Source organism: Rana temporaria, chromosome 1 (genome assembly GCF_905171775.1).
Source record: "Rana temporaria chromosome 1, aRanTem1.1, whole genome shotgun sequence".
Classification (NCBI taxonomy): domain Eukaryota; kingdom Metazoa; phylum Chordata; class Amphibia; order Anura; family Ranidae; genus Rana; species Rana temporaria.
This window is the reverse complement of record NC_053489.1, coordinates 562,738,755-562,759,984: the sequence shown is the minus strand read 5'-3', so window position 1 is coordinate 562,759,984 and position 21,230 is coordinate 562,738,755. Positions and strand designations below refer to the sequence as shown.

The 21,230-nt window shown below is 42.8% G+C and overlaps 1 protein-coding gene across 21 annotated transcripts in view; it reads left to right on the top strand.

Moving 5' to 3' along the window:
• SORBS2 (sorbin and SH3 domain containing 2) overlaps nucleotides 1–21,230 on the top strand; it is a 396,754-nt gene that overhangs the window by 271,475 nt on the left and 104,049 nt on the right. For 20 of the 21 annotated variants that reach the window (XM_040334275.1, XM_040334288.1, XM_040334284.1 and 17 more), the window contains 2 exons: nucleotides 8,433–8,499; nucleotides 13,020–13,064. In XM_040334275.1, coding sequence (XP_040190209.1) covers nucleotides 8,433–8,499; nucleotides 13,020–13,064 — 112 coding nt within the window. Of the gene's footprint in view, nucleotides 1–8,223; nucleotides 8,350–8,432; nucleotides 8,500–13,019; nucleotides 13,065–21,230 lie in introns of those variants that run through there. The other variant, XM_040334312.1, reaches the window with a different exon arrangement.

The following is a 21,230-nucleotide window of genomic DNA, read 5'->3' as shown; positions in this document are numbered from 1 at the left end:
TCACCTCTTTCCCTCCCTTATAATATTTTCTCACCGATGTCCTTGAATTGGCACAAACCTTTGTGAACAAGTCAGTCATTGTATACTATTGATTGTTCAAAGAGGTCATCATGCTGCAAACCGACTGCAAGGGCAGTAGTAACATTTATCAATTTATTTAAAGCGGAGTTCCGGACACAATTTCACTTTTTAAATATAAATACCCCTGTAATACACAAGCTTAATGTATTCTAGTAAAGTTAGTCTGTAAACTAAGGTCCGTTTTGTTAGGTTGTTACAGCATTTAGACTCTCTTAAAATACTAAAATAGAAATTGACTGGGGCCATCTTAAGTGTGGGCATCATGAAGCCAGACTGTATGACTTCCTGGATTTCAGCCTTGCAGATCTCGCACATGCTCAGTGCTGCACAAGCAGTGTAATAGGTTTCAGATCAGGTTTCAGCACCTGTACTGTCCAAGTCACATGATTCTTCAAGACTGGGGAGTGCACAGACTCCTGGAAAGTTACACCCACTACAATCCTAGGAGTCTGTGCGGTGTAGGTTAGGAAGCTTAAGCACCTAGGTGCAGGAAGAGGGAAGATTAACTATTCTGCCTAGCAACAACACTTTGAAGGCATCTAAAAAAAAAAAAAATCCTTAAAGGACTAATGACATTTTTTTAAAACTACTGATGTAATGTTATATTTATGGGTGGAACTCCACTTTAATACAATTCCTATAATATCCAAGCTAACGCATAATTATAAAGACTGATTGAAGGTAATAGCACACTGCCTGCTTGTTTTTTTCCCTTTAGCTTTCAGGTACAATTGTGTAACCTATTTTACTGTATCCTGTTGAAAATATCCACATATTTGTAACATCATGGAATGCCAAAATTACCTTTACATACTACCAATTAAAAAGTAAAAAAATACAAAATTCACACAATTACTATGATGCTGTTTGCATTGGGAAAATAGTTTTTCATCATTTGCCACAGATGAGTAAAAATCCCATTTTATTTTATACTGCTGTGTGTCTTAGAGACTTACAATAAATCCTGCTGTAGAGTCTTCCACAACCGTGTTTAGTGGTTGCCTTTGATTGTAGACTGCAGACTTTTAAGTAATGTGTTAGGGATAGTGCCATTACCAGAAAGACTAAAGTGTTATGCTTCCACCAATGACCAACTAAAATATAAAGGCCTGGATTCACATACCTGAGCGCATCTTTATGCCGGAGTAGCGCACCTCATATGCGCTACGCCGACGTAACACAGAGAGGCAAGCACAGTATTCACAAAGCACTTGCTCCCAACGTTGCGCCGGCGTAACGTAAATTCCTAGGCGTACGCCAGCCTAATTCAAAGTAGGTGGAAGTGGGCGTGATACATTTAAATGAACCGTGACCCCATGCAAATGATGGGCCGTCCCGTGGACGCTTCCCAGTGCGCATGCTTAGAATCACGTCGGAAAGAACGCCTAAGATACGTCGAATCACTGAACGTAACCTACGCCCAGCCCTATTCACGTAGTACTACGTAAACGACGTAAAATACGACGGCTTTCTATGTGGAATAACTTTACGCCGGACGTACACCTTACGTAAACGGCGTATATTACTGCGACGGGCGCAAGTACGTTCGTGAATCGGCGTATCTACCTCATTTACATATTAGATTCGTAAATCAATGGAAGCGCCCCTTGCGGCCAGCATAAATATGCGCCCACGATACGACGGCGTAGGAAACTTACGTCGGTCGTAGGAAGCCTATTTTCAGGCGTATCTAGTTCTGTGGGCACGGCGCACAGATACGACGGCACACATTTACACTTACACAGCGTATCTCGAGATATGCCGCGTAAGTGTTGGGTGAATCCAGGCCAAAATCTCCAGCCACAACCTTGAAGTGAGGCTTGTTAGACGCTCTGTCAGGTTTTTATCTACAAGCCTGTGATTCTATTCAAGAGATTTTTCTTGGCTTTATGTAGGACAAGAAATGATGGAAAGTCTCTACAGCGGAGACAAAGTATAACAAAACCCTTTTAATAAAAAAAAATTCTGTTGTCTTAGTTGAGGGAGGTAAACACAAGAGGAAACAAACAATGAATATAAACATTTACTCTTGCCCAGGAGGTACAAGTGGTGGAAATAATGTTGGATGACACAACCATGAATCCATTAATACTAAACAGCAATTGTAGAGTAAAAAAGAGCCATTAGGCTGGGTTCACACTACGATTTTCCCGTCCGTTTTCAGTATTGAAAACGTACGGGCCCGTACGTGAAAACGCATACATAGACAATGCATTGCAAATCGTATGCACTCAGATGCATCCGGGTGCCTACGATTTGCTGGCAAAACGTTTTTTAACAGTACGCAAAACCGTGTTCAACCACGGTTTTGCGGCCGTTTTTGAAACCGTATGGCAAACGCATACGTTTTTTTTTTTTAACATTAAAGTCAATGGAAAACGCACATATGTGCGGTTCCATACGTTTACGTCCGTTTCAGCCGCATACGTTTTTTCATATAAATCGTATGCGGCTGACGGACGGGAAAATCGTAGTGTGAACCCAGCCTAATAAGATCCTGTTACCCAGAACAGGATCCCCTGGGTATATGATTTTCACTTATCTGAAAAAAGCACTAGATTTTTCAAACTGAGGGGTGTGAATGTTATTTATTTAGCAATAAGGTAGGTCCTTCTAATGTATGTTAGTGTCCTAATATCCACAGTGTTTTGCTTAAAGTCAGTAGATATATCATGATATAGAAAATCTGTGTCTTGTTATTGTAATGGGTATATGAGGAAAGGAGAGACTCAAGGATTTATTATCATTTTGCAGTGGCTAGCAGGATTGTGGACAGTCTATAGGTTCCTCGCCTACACATGGTGAGGGGCTTTATTTATGTCTGTTATAGCGAATAGAAACAAATCCCAATAAGTTCTGGCCTGGGTCCTGCAGTTTGAAGACTGTATAGCTTTGGAAGGGATCATAGGTGTGCGCAGCCTATTGCATTAGGGTGTGCACCCCAAAGCTCAAACACATACTACTTGCTACTACTCACATCACTCAACATGTTCATTCAGAAAGGGAAGGGGCTGATAAATACATATTTACCGGCCCCTTCCCTCACTCATCCTAAAACATCGCAGCTGGCAGGAGAGGAGAGGAGGGAAGCCAGAAGTGCTGCAGAGGGAAAGAGTGGGGAGCCAGGGCAGTAGGGGGGATCTGTGCTGCACAGGGTCATTAGGGTGTGCCTGGGCACACCTGGCACACCCTGTGCGCACGCTTATGGAAGGGATACAGCCTCCAGTCCTGGGTCCACGTTTTACCTTCCAGGCAGACCTCATTGTATAAGCTGGCCATATACGACTCAAATTTCGGCCAATTCCTGCTCCACCAATGGTCAATTAAAGATTTAAAAGGTATTGTATTGAAAATTGTTGGCCAATCAGACGCAGTCACTGTTCACTATGTGTCCGTCCCGGGTAATGCAGCTGTCTGAATACAAAAGCTGGCGAGGAAGATTCTTCTATTCATGTTGTTTACCACGGATTGGGAAATTTTGTGATTTCTGAAGGCTGAACGAGAGAAATATAAACATGTTTAGATAGGTTAAATTCTAGGACACACTGCTATTTTTTTTCCCTTCAACCCAGGGGGTTGACCCACCGGTTCCAGGGTTTTGCTGGGCTTCTACTGCTGAAGGGGATGACATTTGTAAGGTATGCATGTATATATACATTAATACTGTGCCATTAGTTTATACTTGGTGAGTGGTGGGTTTACATCTACTTTAAGGGACGTTGTCCTGCTGAAAGGTGAACCTCCAGTCTCAAGTCTTGTGCAGACTCTAACTTTTCTTCTAAAGCCCCGTACACACGATCTGACTTTCCGACCAGAATTGTGTGATGGCAGGACGTTGTCGGATAATCCGACTGTATGCTCCATCGAACAATTATTGTTGGAATTTCCAACAACAAATGTGGCATAGCATGCTTTAAAATTTTCCCGCAACAAATGTGTGGTGTCGGATTATCCAATCGTGTGTACACAAGTCCGTCGGAAAAAAATCCAAAGTACAAACACACATGCTCCAAACCAATGCTAACCATAAGACAACATTACCAGAAGTTGCCCAAACGGTGGCGCTTAAGACCTGAAAAACTACGTAGCCCTTCGGATAAAATTCTGCGGCTTTGTCCAAAGGAAATCCGATCGTGTGTACGAGACTTTTTTGCTCCATCCATCTTCCCACCAACTCTGACCAGCTTCCCTGTCCCTGCTGAAGAAAAGCATCCCCACAACATGATGCTGCCACCACCACCATGTTTCGCGGTAGGGATGGTGTGTTCAGGGCGATGTGCAATGTTAGTTTTCTGCCACATATATATCGTTTTGCTTTTAGGCCAAAAAGTTCAATTTTGGTCTCATCTGACCAGAGCATCTTCTTCCACATGTTAGCTGTGTTCCCCACATGGCTTCTTGCAAACTGAAAACAGAACTTCTATGGCTTTCTTTCAACAATGGCTTTCTTCTTGCCACTCTTCCATAAAGGCCAGATTTGTGGAGTGCACGACTAATAGTTGTCCTGTGGACAGATTCTTCCCCCTGAGCTGTGGATCTCTGCAGCTCCTCCAGGGTTACCATGAGCCTCGTGGCTGCTTCTCTAATTAATGCTCTCCTTGCCCGGCCTATCAGTTTAGTTGGACAACCAGGTTTTGGTAGGTTTGCAGTTGTGCCATACTCTTTCCATTTTCGGATGATGGATTGAACAGTGCTCTGTGAGATGTTCAAAGCTTGGGATATTTTTTTATAACCTAACACTGCTTTGAAACTTCTCCATAACTGTATCCCTGATGTGTCTGGTGTGTTCCTTGTCCTTCATGATGCTGTTTGTTCACTAAGGTTTTCAAACAAACCTCAGAGGGCTTCACAGAACAGCTGTATTTATACAAAGATTAAATTAAATTACATAGAAGTGGACTCCATTTACTAATTAGGTGGCTTCTGAAGGCAATTGGTTCCCCTAGATTTTAGTTCGGAGTATCAGAGTAAAGGGGGCTGAATACAAATGCACACCACACTTCACTTCACATATTTATTGTAGTGGTTAAAAACGTTGAAACCATTTATAATTTTCCTTCCACTTCACAATTATGTGCCACTTTGTGTTGGTCTATCACATAAAATCCCAATAATATACATTTATGTTTTTTGGTTGTAACATGTCAAAATTTTGAAAATTTCAAGGGGTATGAATACTTTTTCAAGGCACTGTAACTTAAATTCTGGCCATCAGCAAGTTTCTCCCAGATTCTAGTCTGTCAGATGCAGTTGTCTAGATAATTATTCCTTGGAAACTAATCAGTATGTGTGATCTCTAATTGCAGACAGAGTAGTGTGACTCCTGCTAGTGACAGTACCAGCTGGTCTTGGTTCATCTGTTAACCTTCTATATAATTGAATGCTTGCTGAAATAATTAAGCTCCATGGGCAAAATGTAATGTTTAAAGTTTTTATTTATGGCCAGCTATTTATGTTTTTAAAGACTTCCTAAAGTAAATTAAAAAGCCATAGCAGTCTATCTGTATCTCCCCCAAATAATATCTTTTGTTTCCCAATTCCACCTCAACTTCATACCAGATGGACCCTTTCCAGCGTATTGGAATGCTTATTGATACAGGCCTTCACTGGTGGCTTGATGTGCTGAGTATCACACGTGAGGATCAAAGCTGCATCATCTCTGTATTGCAGCAGTTCACCAGGTTCTCAGCTTTTAAGATGAGTCAGTTGGAATGGCTGAAACAAGCCTTTCATTATGCAGGCATCTAACACAATGCGATGACTAAATTCTAAGGGCCATATTCTCAAACAAGTTACGCCGGTGTATCTACTGATACACCGGCGTAATTCGAATTTCCCGCCGGCGTATCATTGTTTTGTATTCACAAAACAAGATACGCCGGATTTAGGCTAGGATCCGACTAGTGTAAGTCACTTACACTGTCGGATCCTAAATGTAATTCGCCGCCGGCCGCTAGATGGTGTTTACGTTCAGGTCTCATTTGTTTATGCAAATGAGCCTAATACGCCGATTCCCGAACGAAATCGCGTCGCGTAACCGTCGCTTACGTCGTTAGCGTAAGGTTACCCCTGCTATATGAGGGGTAACCTTACGCCAGTCCCACGTATGCCATGTTAAGTATGGCGTCGGGTCCGCGTCGTCTTTTCCTGTCGGGTACGTCGTTTTACTAAGTCGTTCTTGAATACGACTTTACGTCAATGACGCACACGTCGGCGTCATTGACGTTTTCCGTCGAGAACTGGAGCATGCGCACTGGGCTATTTTAAGCCCGGCGCATGCGCAGTTCGAACGGCACGGGGGCGCGCTTAATTTAAATACAAGCCGCCCCCTTGGAATTACGCAGGGATACGCCGGGCCAATTACACTACGCCGCCCCAAACTACGGAGCAAGTGTTTGGGGAATACAGCACTTGCTCCTGTAAGTTGGGGCGGCGTAGTGTAAATGGCTTACGCGACGCCGCCGCAGAAACTACAAGAATCTGGCCCTTTATGTACAGTATATGGCTATCATATCGGAAAACCTTCAAGCTGAGAGGTGTTAACCACTGCATCTATACAGTGCTTTTTGATCTTCTGGGTCTCTGCCAAATATCAGATCTTTGACTATAAAATGGCTAACTTTTCATACATGAATCGCAGGAACTAGCATATGTAATTAAAGGGGTTGTAAAGGTAAAAAAAAAATCCCCTAAATTAGCTTCCTTTACCTTAGTGCAGTCCTCCTTCACTTACCTCATCCTTCGATTTTTGCTTTTAAATGTCTTTATTTCTTCTGAGAAATCCTCACTTCCGGTTCTTCTGTCTGTAACTCCACACAGTAATGGGAGGCTTTCTCCCTGGTGTGGAGTGTCATGCTCGCCCCCTCCCTTGGACAACAGGAGAGCCAGGACACCCACTAACACACAGCTCCTTTCTCTATCTGCAACGTAGAGAGCGTCCTGACTTGCCTGCTTACAACCCCTTTAAGCAGAAATGTTTTATTTAGAGGTGCACCGAAATTGAAATTTCAGAACCGAAACTAAACCAAAAAAAAAAAAAATGTCAGACCGAAACCGAAACCGAAAATTACTTTTCTTTTAAATAATTGTATGTTAAAACAGTACAGTCGGATTGCAAAAATGTATGGAGCATCCTATCACAGTCCCCCAATTGCCGCCTCTTGTTTTTTTTGTTTTTTTTATTACTTTATCACTTTTTTTTTGTAGCTTGTCGTTTTATTTTTTTTATTTTTGTATAATTTTCTTATTTTTAATAATATTTTTAATTTTATTGCTTTTTAATTACTTATTTTATTCATTTAATTATTATTTTTTTTACACTTAACTTTATTGCTATCACACAGGAGAAAATAATTTCCTGTGTGATAGCAATTGGAGGTAACAGGTTCTCTTTATTAACCCTGTCACCTCCAAAACAGGAGTGCATTGGCGGCAGGGACAGGAGCCAGGGGGAGGAGGGGGAGGAGGGGGGAACAGAGTCCCGAAGATAGAGCCAGCTGAGGGATGTATGTGGGGGGAAACATGTTATGCTAGAAAGGAAAGCAACTCACTGTCCGTATGTTGAAACTGTCTCCACTCTGCTCGCACACAGCCCCGCCTCCTCCTAACCCCACGCTGTGATTAGACCCGCATTCTGTCTATCACAGCGTGGTTAGGAGCAGGCGGAGCTCTGTGTGAGCAGAGCGGAGACAATTTCAATGTGTGTTTTACCGCTCTGCAATCCCGCGTTGCACCACTAGTCATTTTGGGCAATTTTTAAGTTGTTTGTGGATTTTCCCCAAAACAGCTATTTTCGGCCAATATGTATCGGTGTATCCCTAATATTATTATAATTTAATTTTGTGTAATCTAACTTAATAGCCTCATAGCATTATGGAGAAATGTTATTGCAATGAAGTTTGCTTTATTTCCGACATGATTTTGTTTTTCATTGGTCTAATTTGACTTTTCAATTAGTTGTTTTACTGATTGCATAGTATATAGCAAAATCTGTTTGCCGTTGCTCCCTGTCAGAGTTATAACAAGCTGTATTGTATAGGTAGAACAGTAACAATGTGGTTGCTTTAGTGGCTCAACAGGTTGGATTAGTTATAGTTTCATTATACATTGGAGAGATTTTTGTTTGCTATAAGAAGATCATCCAAATCAACAGAATAACTTACGGGAGGCCAAATGCGAGGATACTGCATACAGCTCGCAGACATGGATTTTCATTCCGATAATTCGCTAACAATATCTAATGAATTGGTGTCCTTTCTAAACAAATTGGTACTATGCTCCTATTTTCACAAACTGTACAGCACATGTACATGCTTAACTTAATAATATTTGTATTGCTTTTTCCCCTATAGACAGTTGATAGACCAAAAGACTGGTACAAGACCATGTTCAAGCAGATCCATATGGTCCACAAGCCAGGTATGTGTGTTTATTCTATTTTGATTGGTTGGTGTATATGAGGTTGTGTTTCTGCATTCTCCATTCTTTGGTTGTAATTTTATATGCAAGTCCTACAGTATGTACCACTGCTTTCCAAATCCCTTGAAAGTGTTGTGTGTGTGTGTGTATAGGAATGTTATTTTTATGCTTTAAATACACATGCCTTTTGGTCTCTGATGAAACTGTAGTTAATGTTTGAGGTGTTTTTTTTTTTTACATGTTCTGAAACCAGTTTTAATTATAAATTGGGAAAATAGTTGTTATACATCACTTGTGTATTGAAAGTAGAGAGACATTTTCCCCCTGTACTGATAATCCTTGGTGTGCAAAAAATGAAAATACTTAGGGCCAAATCCACAGCCCCGCAGCGCAACGTAACTTAAGTGATTTAAGTTACACTGCCGCAAATTTCCTAAGTTAGGTATCGATCCACAACACACTTACCTGGAAATTTGCGGCGGTGTAACTCAAATCCGTCCGGCGCAAGGCGTGCCGAATCTAATGGGGCGAGTCCCATTTAAATTAGGCGTGCTCCCGCGCCGGACGTACTGCGCATGCTCCGTCGGGTAACTTACCCGACGTGCATTGCGCTAACTGACGTCGCTCCGACATCATTTGCTTAGACAGTAACGTAAATGGCGTCCAGCGCCATTCACGGACGTCTTACGCAAACGACGTAGAGTTTGAATTTTCGACGCGGGAACGACGGCCATACTTAATAGGGCTTAGTCAAATAGGACTCAGCCCTATTTTTACACAGCATAACTCGACGTAAACAACGTAGCATTAGAGCGACGGGCCCGTCGGAGCGTTCGTGGATCGCCGTAAGTGTTCATTTGCATATTCTAGGCCGGCCGCAATGGCCTCGCCACCTAGCGGCCGGCCTAGAATTGCATCCTTAATATCCGACAGTGTAATTCAATTACACATGTCGGATCTTCTGTCTATCTCTTGGAAACTGATTCTGTGGATCAGTTCCAAAGATAGAAACAGGGATACGACGGCGTATCAGTAGATACGCCGGCGTATCCCTTTTGTGGATTACCCCCATAGTATTGTATTACTATTGTATTACTATTGAGGGCCATATGAAGACTAGATGAATGATTTGCCTGCAGAACAGCTTATTTTTGCAGACACAATGACACAAATCTGCGCCGGCGTATCTTCTTTCTGTATTCAGAAAGCAAGATACGCCGAAATTAGGCTAAGATCCGACTGGCGTAAGTCTCTTACGCCGTCGTATCTTAGGGTGCATATTTACGCTGGCCGCTAGGTGGCGCTGCCGTCGAGCTGGATACACTGATTCAGAAACGTACGTGCGCCCGGCGGATTTTTTTACGTCGTTTGCGTAAGGCTTTTTCCGGCGTAACGTTACTCCTGCTATATGAGGCATAGCCAATGTTAAGTATGGACGTCGTTCCCGCGTCGAATTTTAAAAATGTTACGTCGTTTGCGTAAGTCGTTCGCGAATAGGGCTTTGCGTAAATCACGTTCACGTCAAAAGCATTGACTATTTGCGACGTGATTAGGAGCATGCGCACTGGGATACGTTCACGGCCGCCATTCGTGAGAAACGTCATTTACGTGGGGTCATGTTTTATTTACATAAAACACGCCCACCTCTTGACAATTTGAATTCGGCGCGCTTACGCCGGCAGATTTACGCTACGCCGCTGCAACTTATGGAGCAAGTGCTTTGTGAATACTGCACTTACCCGTCTAAGTTGCGGAGGCGTAGCGTAAATAGGATACGCTACGCCCGCACAAACTTGCGTCCCCCTACGTGAATCTAGCCCAATGTTTTTAAGGGTCAAAGGAGGTAGAAAACTACTTTGCAAGGCCATAGAAGGTTGTCTAATATTTAGGAAACCACTCAAGTTTGTTTAGCCGGGTATATAGGGGTAATATCACCTTTTAATATGGAACAGTGTTTGTACTGTTAGGGTCTCAGTTGTTGGATTTAAAGCTAATCTCACAGCTTTACAGGGAGAGTAAAAAATCCTACCTTTCAGTGGAGCTGTCCCCACTCTCTGTCAGAGGTCCTCTGATGTCATTAAGCCCATTGGAAAGCCCTGCACTATGAGGTTCCCAAGGAACTATCCACTACTTGAATGTAGTAGAGAAGAGGAGAGCATCAGCTGCAGTGGCGGCTGGTGCTCAAAACATTTTTGGGGGGGGGGGTCCACCCTATTTTGAAGCCTATTAGAGCCTATGGCTCTAATCAGTTGCTTCAAAAAAACACCCCCGCCGGTGTAATTTAGGCACCCGATGTCCTAAAAGGGGCTGGACGCCTGAATAGAGGGTGGCCGCGGTGGCCGCGGTGGCCATGGATAGATTCATGAATCTATCCATGATACATATGGGGGGGTGGCGTGATGAAGGGGGCGGTGCCCTGCGCCCTTAGGGAAGTGGAGGATCGAGCAAGTGAAACTGCTTCCTGCATCTGAGATTCTTTTACTGGTGGTTTAAAGCGCAACTTCAATTTTTTTTTGAACAAAGCAATTTAGGTGATCAATGTACATTGCAAGAATTTAAAAGTGGAATGTGAGTTTAAAACTGCACCCACCCCCCCGTCTAACATGTATACTAACTACCCTGTAGAAAGAAGATGCATTTACTTATCTGTTCTCGGAGCGCTCCGCACTAGTCACATGATCGGCTCCCACTGGTGGCTTCAGGGGAGATCATGGGACTGGACTGGAGCAGGTATAGACCTCTTTCTTCCATCGGCTAGTTTGTATAGGACTTAGAATGGGAGTGGGAGTAGGTTTAAGATTAGATTAGACTGGACTTCTACTTTAAAGTGTAACTAAACCCAAAAAAAAACTAGTAGTAGATTACCAATCATCGGACGTGGTGGCTGCATTGGCTTTCTTTTTTTTTAAGCTTTTATCTCTTTTTTCACCTACTGATCAGCTAATAACAGACCTCCCACATTCACTTCTCCACAGTATCTAGGAAGGAGCAACATAGACATCATTGGCCAGCAGCATTGTTCATCAGTGGCGAGGGTAGTGTTAACTGGACTAGTAGATTTAGTTGGACTTTACATAAGGCTCTGTTACTATATCGCATAGTGCGAATGAGCGTTTGTGCTCGTGATTTTGTGTGCGATTCTCACGCGATTCTGCATGTTGTGCATCGGGTGGCCCACATTTTGGCCTTGAGCCTAGGCCTGGTTTTACACTAGAGCATGCCATGCCACAATTGCAGAAAAATTGCACTGTGTTTTGCCGTCGGGCCTAAAGCCCTATACACACAGTTGGATATCTGATGAAATTAAAAATCCGATGGATTTTTTCGTCGGATATCCGATGAAGCTGACTTTCATCAGTCTTGCCTACACACCATCAGTCAAAAATCCGATCGTGCCAAAACACAGTGACGTACAACACTACGACGAGCCGAAAAAAATTAAGTTCAGTGCTTCCGAGCATGCATCGACTTGATTCTGAACATGCGTGGATTTTTGTCCGATGGAGTTCCACGCAGACAATTTTTCTATCGTTTTTTATCCATAGGAAAAATTTAAAACATGTTCTATTTTTTTTTCGCCAATGGGAAAAAAAACGATGGGGCCCACACATGATTGGTTTGTCCGATGAAAACAGTCCATCGGTCTGTTTTCATCGGACAAACCGATCGTATGTACACGGCATAAGTGACTGACAATTTAAAGCTCCAGCTAACACATATTAAGCAGTTATAGCAACAGTTCTTTCCTGTTGTAATAAAGGTTTCCATACATGTCTCAACCCTTTACCTGCCAACTTTGCTGGACAGCTTGGTCTATTAAAGGGAGTTGAAAAACAGACTTACTATCTGTATCTCTAGCTAATATTATGGAAAAAACAAAAACTGCTGTTTTAATGCTAGTGACAGTCTGTATCTTTAGGATTAAAGAGGCCACAATAGATTGTGGGAGCTCAATTTTATTAAAAAGGACAGGTAACACAGAATGAGTACCTGTCAGATGCTGGAGGCACCATTCCTCTAAGCATAGAGCGAAAACAAGTGTCAACCCAACAGCTGTACAGGCATTAGAAGTCATATAGACATAGCAAATGAATGTGTGCAATGAGTTATGATCAACATTGCTTCTGTAATTCAACGGTTTTCTTTTTTTAAAACCACAGGTCACAATTACTTTTATATATTATTAAAGAAGCTTTAATGGGTGTTTCTTATATACAGGCTTAGCAAATATGTCTCCACACATAGCTATTATTAGTGACTTTAATGCAATGTTATTGCACTTTTCCATTAGTCATTGTTCAGAGCTATGGAATGCATTACAATGATAAGGGCAAGGACCAAACAAGGTGAATCAATGGGTATGCAATCACTCTAAAGAGAGATGAGCTGTTATATTAGCTGAAACATGAAACATAAAAGAGAAGGCAGAAGTAATTCTTGATCTAAATCTGGTATTTTACTGAGTGTATAGTAAATCTACTCTGATCAATGCTCACATATTTTTTTTTTTTTTTTTACAGACAATGACAGTGATTATTCCAATACAAATTATGCATATAACACAGGTGAGTTATACTAGCCACACACACATACTGTATATATTGTATCGCCAAATGTTTAGTGACGTTTGTCATCACATTACTGTACCCAACCCATCGGAATTTCCTTCTGGAAAGGTTTTCCACAAGATTTTGGATTGTCTGTTCCAGTTTGGGCCCATTAGGTCAAAAGAACATTTTGGGTACTAACATATGAAAATATAAAAAAAAAGCCCATGATTAGCATTCCAATTCATCCTAAAGGCACTCCAGTTCTTCCAACCAAACTCATCAAATGATGTCTTTATGGCACGCTGAAATATATCCTGCGATAGGAACACGCACCACTACCTGTATCACTGTTAACAATAGCATTTTTATAGTTGATTACATTTTTCCTATCCTTGACATATTAACAAGGACTTCTTGCAAACACATTCCAATTGCTAATTATTTGTTTCCATTTTTACATATTTTTAATGTGGGATAATGTAGTTAATTATGTTACAGGTGTTTTATATTGCACAACATGCACTGTTCCAATCTCCTTTTTTTGTCCAACAATGCTGTAAAACAAAACTACTGTTATATAGTCAGGTTGAAAAGTTCATCTAGTTCAACCCTAAAAATAAATAAATAAAAAATAACGTTATACAATCCCATATACACAATCCTACACCCACAGTTGATCCAGAGGAAGGCGAAAAAACATAGCAAAGCATGATCCAATTTGCTACAGCAGGGGAGAAAATTCCTTCCTAAACCCCCGAGAGGCAATCGGATATTCCCTGGATCAACTTTACCTATAAATGTCAGTACCCAATTATATTATGTACATTTAGGAAAGAATCCAGGATTTTTGGTTCTTGCCAGCAATCTACTGAGCTGGCAAGAACCACCTCTGGAGGGAGTCTATTCCACATTTTCACAGCTCCTCCTGTGAAGAACAAACAACACGGGAGGGGGGGGAACCCCTGAAAAGGAGTCACGGTTAGACCAACCTGCTATATAAAGGGTATAATTTTATTGCACAATATCAAGTACAAAAAACGCTAATAATCACCAACACCAGGATTATATTAAAATAAGACAATGTTGTCTTTATAAGAGCAGCTGTATCACGCTTACACCACACATACACACACCAGTTACCCAAACTGATTTGAAATTTAAGTGCAATTTCCAACAATGGACAAGAATGCAGATCCCGGTGATAAAACACCATAAGGAATTGTGTCCATCCTGTCACTTTAATAGATTGATGAAACCCCCAGCTGGGGGGAAGTTGGATAAGAGGCGATTAAATGACACTTATAAGAATCCCACAAGATAATATATTCCTCTGTAGTAGATTGGCTGACTTGTGAACTGGTATTTAGTCAGATATATAAGGTGGCATATATCCACAACAGATTGTCAGTCCAGAGACCCAGATAATGTATACAGTAGTCCAAAGCATGCAAAACAAACTTGGAGGGAATTTCTACTAGTGTAGCAGTAAATAGCCACTGCAATTCAGAGCAGGCTTTTACAGTCAGAGGTAAACAAAGTCAAAGAGAGTAGTAAAGGACCGATGGTCCGCTCACCCGACCGTATCAAGGTAATGATATCAGGATTTGGACATATGTGCCATAGATTCCTAAACGGATTCACTCTGGATATCAAGGAACTGTGTAGTATCATCCGATATAACCTGTTTGCCGTACGGATCTATGAAAAAAACCAAAAGGTTGGCGCTGCGCTAATTAATTAGTGATAAAAAAGTGATAAATATTGTTGTGAACAAACAAAAAACGAGTAGCAGCTAGCACTAAAATGTGTACAACAAATTACAAGGCATAAAAATAGAAAACAGTGCAGCGCTATTATTAATAGTTAAATGCTTAAATACAATTGAGTAAAAGTAAAAACAGTGTAGATAAAAAAACCCTTAGTAAAAAAAGAGTCAGAATAAATTAAATAAATAAGTGAAAAAGAAACAGCAAAGTCCGTTTGAAAACCCAAAATTGAAAAGTGTCTCAATCCGGTGTAATTTCATCTATAGAAAAGCTCCTTAATTAACAAGATGTGATGAGATCTTGATTGCTGTGAAATGGTGTTCACCCATGCAATTCGTGAGAATAGGATTAACCGCTTACCAGAGGTAAAGACTGTTTTCCACCAGTCTTATAGAGCCTATGGGAAGTCTGGTCTCCCAATACCTTTTCAGTAATAATAAAACTCAGCATTCGATCCGGGTGTCATAAAATGGAACAAAAGAAACTTCTCATAGTGCATAACGTTTGAACCAAAGGGTTATATTTAATTTAAGTAATGCACTTACAGTTAAGTTGCCAAAAACTGCATAACAGTGGACAAGGATAAAAAAGAGCGCTTCAGCTGTAGTGTTCCGATGCTCCTCGCTACTCAGTCTGCAACCACGGCCAGCGTTCAGGACGGAACGCGATGACGTCACGGCACCCAACAATCGTTTCGTCACGAAGGGACTTCTACGGGGGATTAGCCGGATAATCCCCCGTAGAAGTCCCTTCGTGACGAAACGATTGTTGGGTGCCGTGACGTCATCGCGTTCCGTCCTGAACCCTGGCCGTGGTTGCAGACTGAGTAGCGAGGAGCATCGGAACACTACAGCTGAAGCGCTCTTTTTTATCCTTGTCCACTGTTATGCAGTTTTTGGCAACTTAACTGTAAGTGCATTACTTAAATTAAATATAACCCTTTGGTTCAAACGTTATGCACTATGAGAAGTTTCTTTTGTTCCATTTTATGACACCCGGATCGAATGCTGAGTTTTATTATTACTGAAAAGGTATTGGGAGACCAGACTTCCCATAGGCTCTATAAGACTGGTGGAAAACAGTCTTTACCTCTGGTAAGCGGTTAATCCTATTCTCACGAATTGCATGGGTGAACACCATTTCACAGCAATCAAGATCTCATCACATCTTGTTAATTAAGGAGCTTTTCTATAGATGAAATTACACCGGATTGAGACACTTTTCAATTTTGGGTTTTCAAACGGACTTTGCTGTTTCTTTTTCACTTATTCATTTAATTTATTCTGACTCTTTTTTTACTAAGGGTTTTTTTATCTACACTGTTTTTACTTTTACTCAATTGTATTTAAGCATTTAACTATTAATAATAGCGCTGCACTGTTTTCTATATTTATGCCGTACGGATCTATTAAAGTGACAGGATGGACACAATTCCTTATGGTGTTTTATCACCGGGATCTGCAATCTAGTCCAGTGTTGGAAATTGTAATTTAATTTCTAATCAGCTTGGGGTAACTGGTGTGCGTATGTGTGGTGTAAGCGTGACGCAGATGCTCTTAAACAGACAATGTTGTCTTATTTTAATATAATCCTGGTGTTGGTGATGGGTACCTAGTATTAGCGTTTTTGTACTTGATATTGTGCAATAAAATTATACCTTTTTTTTTTTTACTTGGAAAAACCAACTTTATTAATACAAAGCACACATTACATGACAGTCAAGTACATTTGTCAATAAAAGTACAGTGGCATATGAGTTTTTTTGTTCATCTAGATACCTCTAGATATATGAGTTTTTTTGTTCATCTAGATACCTCTAGATATACATTCACTTGTTCATAAGGACAATGGAGCCTTTTGGTGTAGAACACCCTCTGGGTGAGACAGAGTCAGACACATGTTTCTCCATCCTCTAGCCACCTGTCCCACACTAGTATTTTTGTGTGGAACCCCTATGTGTGTAAATCAGCTTTTTAAATGGCAAAGTATCATTAACAGCCTTTTTCCACATCCGTAGAGAGGGGGACAAATCCTGCATCCACCTCTGGGCGATCACCTTTCATGCTAAAAATAATCTTTGAAGAAGAAAAATTGTATATTTATCAACCTCTACATCAGGTAGTAATCCCAGAATACACAACTTAGGGTCTAGTACCACAGGGAATCCCATATTATCATGCAAAAAGCAAACAACCTGTGTCCAGTACGCCTGAATATTTGGACAGCTCCAAATGAGATGGTAAAACTTACCAAACGTGGACTGACACAAGCGACAGGTCGCGTTGGATGTGCGTTGGAACTTGGCCAACCTCAGTGGTGTTAGGTAGGCTCTGTGAACAATGTAAGTTTGCGTCAGTCTATCTGACAGCTTAGGGGATGCAGTCTTGGTTCCCTTGAGTATTTCATCCCAGTCTGCATCTTCTATTGGACCTACGTCCTGTTCCCAAGTCGTCTTGGCCTTCTGAGAGACGGGCAGTGTTCCCCTGCGCCTGATGGTGTAGTACAGGTGCGAAATAAGCTTGGAGGGATCACTCCCCAGAACAACACCCAGCACAGGTGGGGGTTCCGTCTCTACATCCAGAGATGGCAGCTGGGTTCTGAGTGCATGACGGAGCTGCAGGTATTTAAATGATAAGTGCTGTGGGAGCGAAAATTCCTCTCTAAGTGACTGGAACTGTTTGAATCCAGGGTTTGATAGAACTTGGTGTAAGTATATTATGCCATATCTAGCCCATACCACCGAGTCGGGAATCCGTGTGAGTTCTGGCATATGGCTGTTAAGCCATAGTGGGGTATGAGAATAAAATTTCCCAACATTCTGTTTTTTAAGTGATATTTACCATATTCGTTGGTGATGTAATAACATTCCTGAGTTGTGCCTTAGGGGGCGTGTGTGTCGGGTGCCCGGCACACACGTGCCTTATGATAGCCTGTGCCCGACACAGTTGTGCCTTAGGATAGCCTGTAGGGGCGTGTGTGTCGGGTGCCCGGGTTTATCGTAAACGAAAGACCTATAACTTTGGAGTTCCGAGGTATTGAAGTGGTATAGGTGAGAAAGCTGTGAGGCCAGGTAATAGTCATAGAGGTCTGGTAGGGAAGCGCCACCCGTGTCCGTTAGGTTCTTTTAAAATGTGCCATGCTAGCTTTTGTCTGCCAGTCCCCCATACGAATGAATTCAGAATAGCTTCCATTTGTTTGAATATTTTTAAGGGTATGTATAAAGGGGCATGCCACACCATATACAGAAGCTTGGGCAATATAATCATTTTTATAATATTTATGCGCCCCATCACCCCCAGCGGTAATCTAGCCCACATCTGCATTTTGAGTTTGATCATGTCAAACAGCGGTGCCACATTCTGGGGTGTATAATCTGTCAAATTCCTGGTAACCTCAACACCCAGGTATCTAATCCTGGATACCCTGGAGAGTGGCAGCGGAGGGGTCACCAAAGGGGGGGGAAAGATATCTATGGGGAGAATTTGGGATTTGTCCCAATTTAATGCGAAGGCCCAAATAGCCACCCATCTGCTCAATAATTCTGCCCACCTGCCGGCCTGCCCTCCAAGGCCACGGCAATCCTATTGAGGCCCACAGTGAGGGCTGCCGTATTGGCCTGTACTGCCTGGGTCAGGGCACACACCTCCTGACCCACGCCTGCTGTGGCAGTCTCCATTTCATTGAAGCAGTTTATTATAGCCAGTGAGTTACAGCTCACGTCCATGACTGAGTCCTTTATGGAGGCCAGGCTCTCCTCCATCTGGGCCAAAGTCTGGGTGACCTGACCCAGATGGCGGGTCTGAAGGGCCTGGTCCCTCCGTAGATTATCCGGCAGAAGCTCTGCCACCCCCCTAGTCTTGTGTGTGGCCTTCCTGCCTCCAGATGAGGCTTGTGGCGAGGCAGTAGGGGAGCCCCTTGGGGGGGGCCCTGTTGGGGGAGGAGTGGGAGGGGCTACCCCTGGTGGAGGCCTGGCTGGTGCCAGCCCTAGGGGGAGACTCCTCCAAATGGAGGAGTACCTCATTCCCAGAGGTGACCTCCTCCTCCTCAAACTCCTCCCCCTCATGAGATGAGCTGTGGTCACTCCCCTTCCCTGAGGACTCCTGGCCTTCCTGTGGGTCTTCCTCAGGCTGATGTCCGGGGGATGCGGCAGACTTGCCAGATGGCCCAGCACCCTCCTGCCCATCTGTAAATGACACAAAACATTCACAGGTTGGAGGATCCACACACTTGTCACATATTCTCTCCCCCCCCCCCACATGCTACTCACCAGATAGAAAAAAAAACGTGCCTGTCCTCACGGCCTCCTCATTGGAGTCAAAGCCAGGCAGGCCCACCACTTGCTGCCTGTGAAAGCACTGGGCCACCGCACGCTCCTCAGCAGTCAGCCGGATGGTGCAAGGTGGTCCCCCTCCAGTGCCCCTGGAATGTGCCGTTGGCTTGGCCAGCTTCCCACGGACCAGTCGCCTCAGATCGTTGATCTTTTTGATGACCCCAGTGAGGGTCCTGGTCTCACCCCCCAAGGCATTAATATCATCAACAATCTCCTGTAGGATCTGCCTCCTCCTGGCCGGGGTGGTGTCACGACTCTCAGGGCCATGCAAAAATCGCCCATATAGGGTGATGGCCCTGGTGAGAATTTCCTTCTCCCAGACAGAGAAGTTAAATTTTCTCTTCTTTGGTGCCATCTCAGCACCAAACTCTCAGCACTAACAGACACCAAAAACAGACGGCACAAACAGACAGCAAATACAATCTCCTATAACACTCTCCACTAACACTTTCCAAGAACACTCCAACACACACCAACAAACAGCCACAGACAACAGCAAAAGCACCTTGCTTCAGGAAGAGAAACATGGAAGGGCGTATGTCTGGGCCTATTTATGCACTGGGCGTATCTCACTAAGTACGCCGGGCCCAGTTCCTATCTCACTGATTGCGCCGGGCCGAGTTCTGAGCATGCGCAGAGAGGCTCTGACCATAGTCGGCGTCATGCGCAGTACGGCCGGCCCTTCATTTGCATGGGGTCACGGCTCATTTCAATGGAGCACGCCCACTTCCTTCCCACTTTCAATAACCCCGCCTTACGCCTCGGAATTTACGTTACGCCGGCGCATATTTGGGTGCAAATACTCTGTGGATACGGTACTTGCGTCTCTAAGTTGAGCTTGCGTAACATAAATGAGATGCGCTACACCGGTCTATATATGCGCCGCTCTACGTGAATCTGGCCCAGGGCCTTTAGCTTGGGAACAAGTATATCAGAGTAGGTAGCATAAAATTCCAAAGGGAGTCCATCTAGTCCTGGTGCTTTGGATTTGGCCAACTGGGCAATCGCCTCAGCAATGTCATGTGCCGTAATAGGCACCTCTAGTAGTTTAACCTGCTCTCGGTTAAGCCGAGGAAACTGAATGGTGGCCAAATATGACTGCAGTTCCTGTGCCTCACCTCTTAGAAGCTCATAATGTTATGATAACAGCACTATGAAATGCAGTAGATCTTGACTGGCTCACAGCACTGGTCTTTCCCCACTTGCTGTTCCAATGTTACTTGCTTGACAGTTTGCAATATCCAATCTAGCCACGTGTTTATATAAACCCATTCTCTAACACCTTACATTAGCTGTAACAAGTAAGTGTAAGTAACTTAAAGGGGTTGTAAAGGTTTGTTGTTGTTTTTTCTAAATAGGTTCCTTTAAGCAGGTGCATTGTTGGTTCACTTACCTTTTCCTTCGATTTCCCTCAGTAAGCTTGCCACCATCATCCGAGCAGTGTTTAGTCAGCCAGAACAGCTTACTGAACAGCTTACTGAGGAGGAACAGAAAGTGAGAAATTCAGATACTGCCGTCAAGGTCCTTGTTTAGGTACTTCCTGTTACTCGGTGACAGGACTGTGGTCCTGTCTCCCAGTTGTGCCTCTTGTGTTTCACCCTGCCACATTAGCTTCTGATGGCAAATACAAGTGACCGTTTCAATGCACATTATGCAGGCATGGATCATGGTTATCACCACTGGGAAACCCAGCCTGAAAAATGCCATGCAGCAATCACTAGAGTGTGGCTATGTAAATAAGAAGTGAATGTAAAAAGGCTACAGGAGCCTAAGATCCAACAAAAGACGAATAAAGGTGAAAGCAAGTATTTAAAAAAAAAAAAAAAGGTGATTGTTTATTTTGCACTTTTTTTTTTTAGCAAACTAAAAGTGATTCAGTTAGGAATTACATCTCCTGTAAATTAATTTGAAAGTACCGGTAATACATAATTGATTAAATGATGGTCTTATATACCTGCATGGACTTGAAGGTTTTGCTTGACCTAAATGTTCTCTTACATTATACATATTGTACATTAAAGGGAACCAGTACTGAGAGAACTTAGAAGTTGCCATTGCGGACCTTTCCAGCTGCTAATGGCCGTT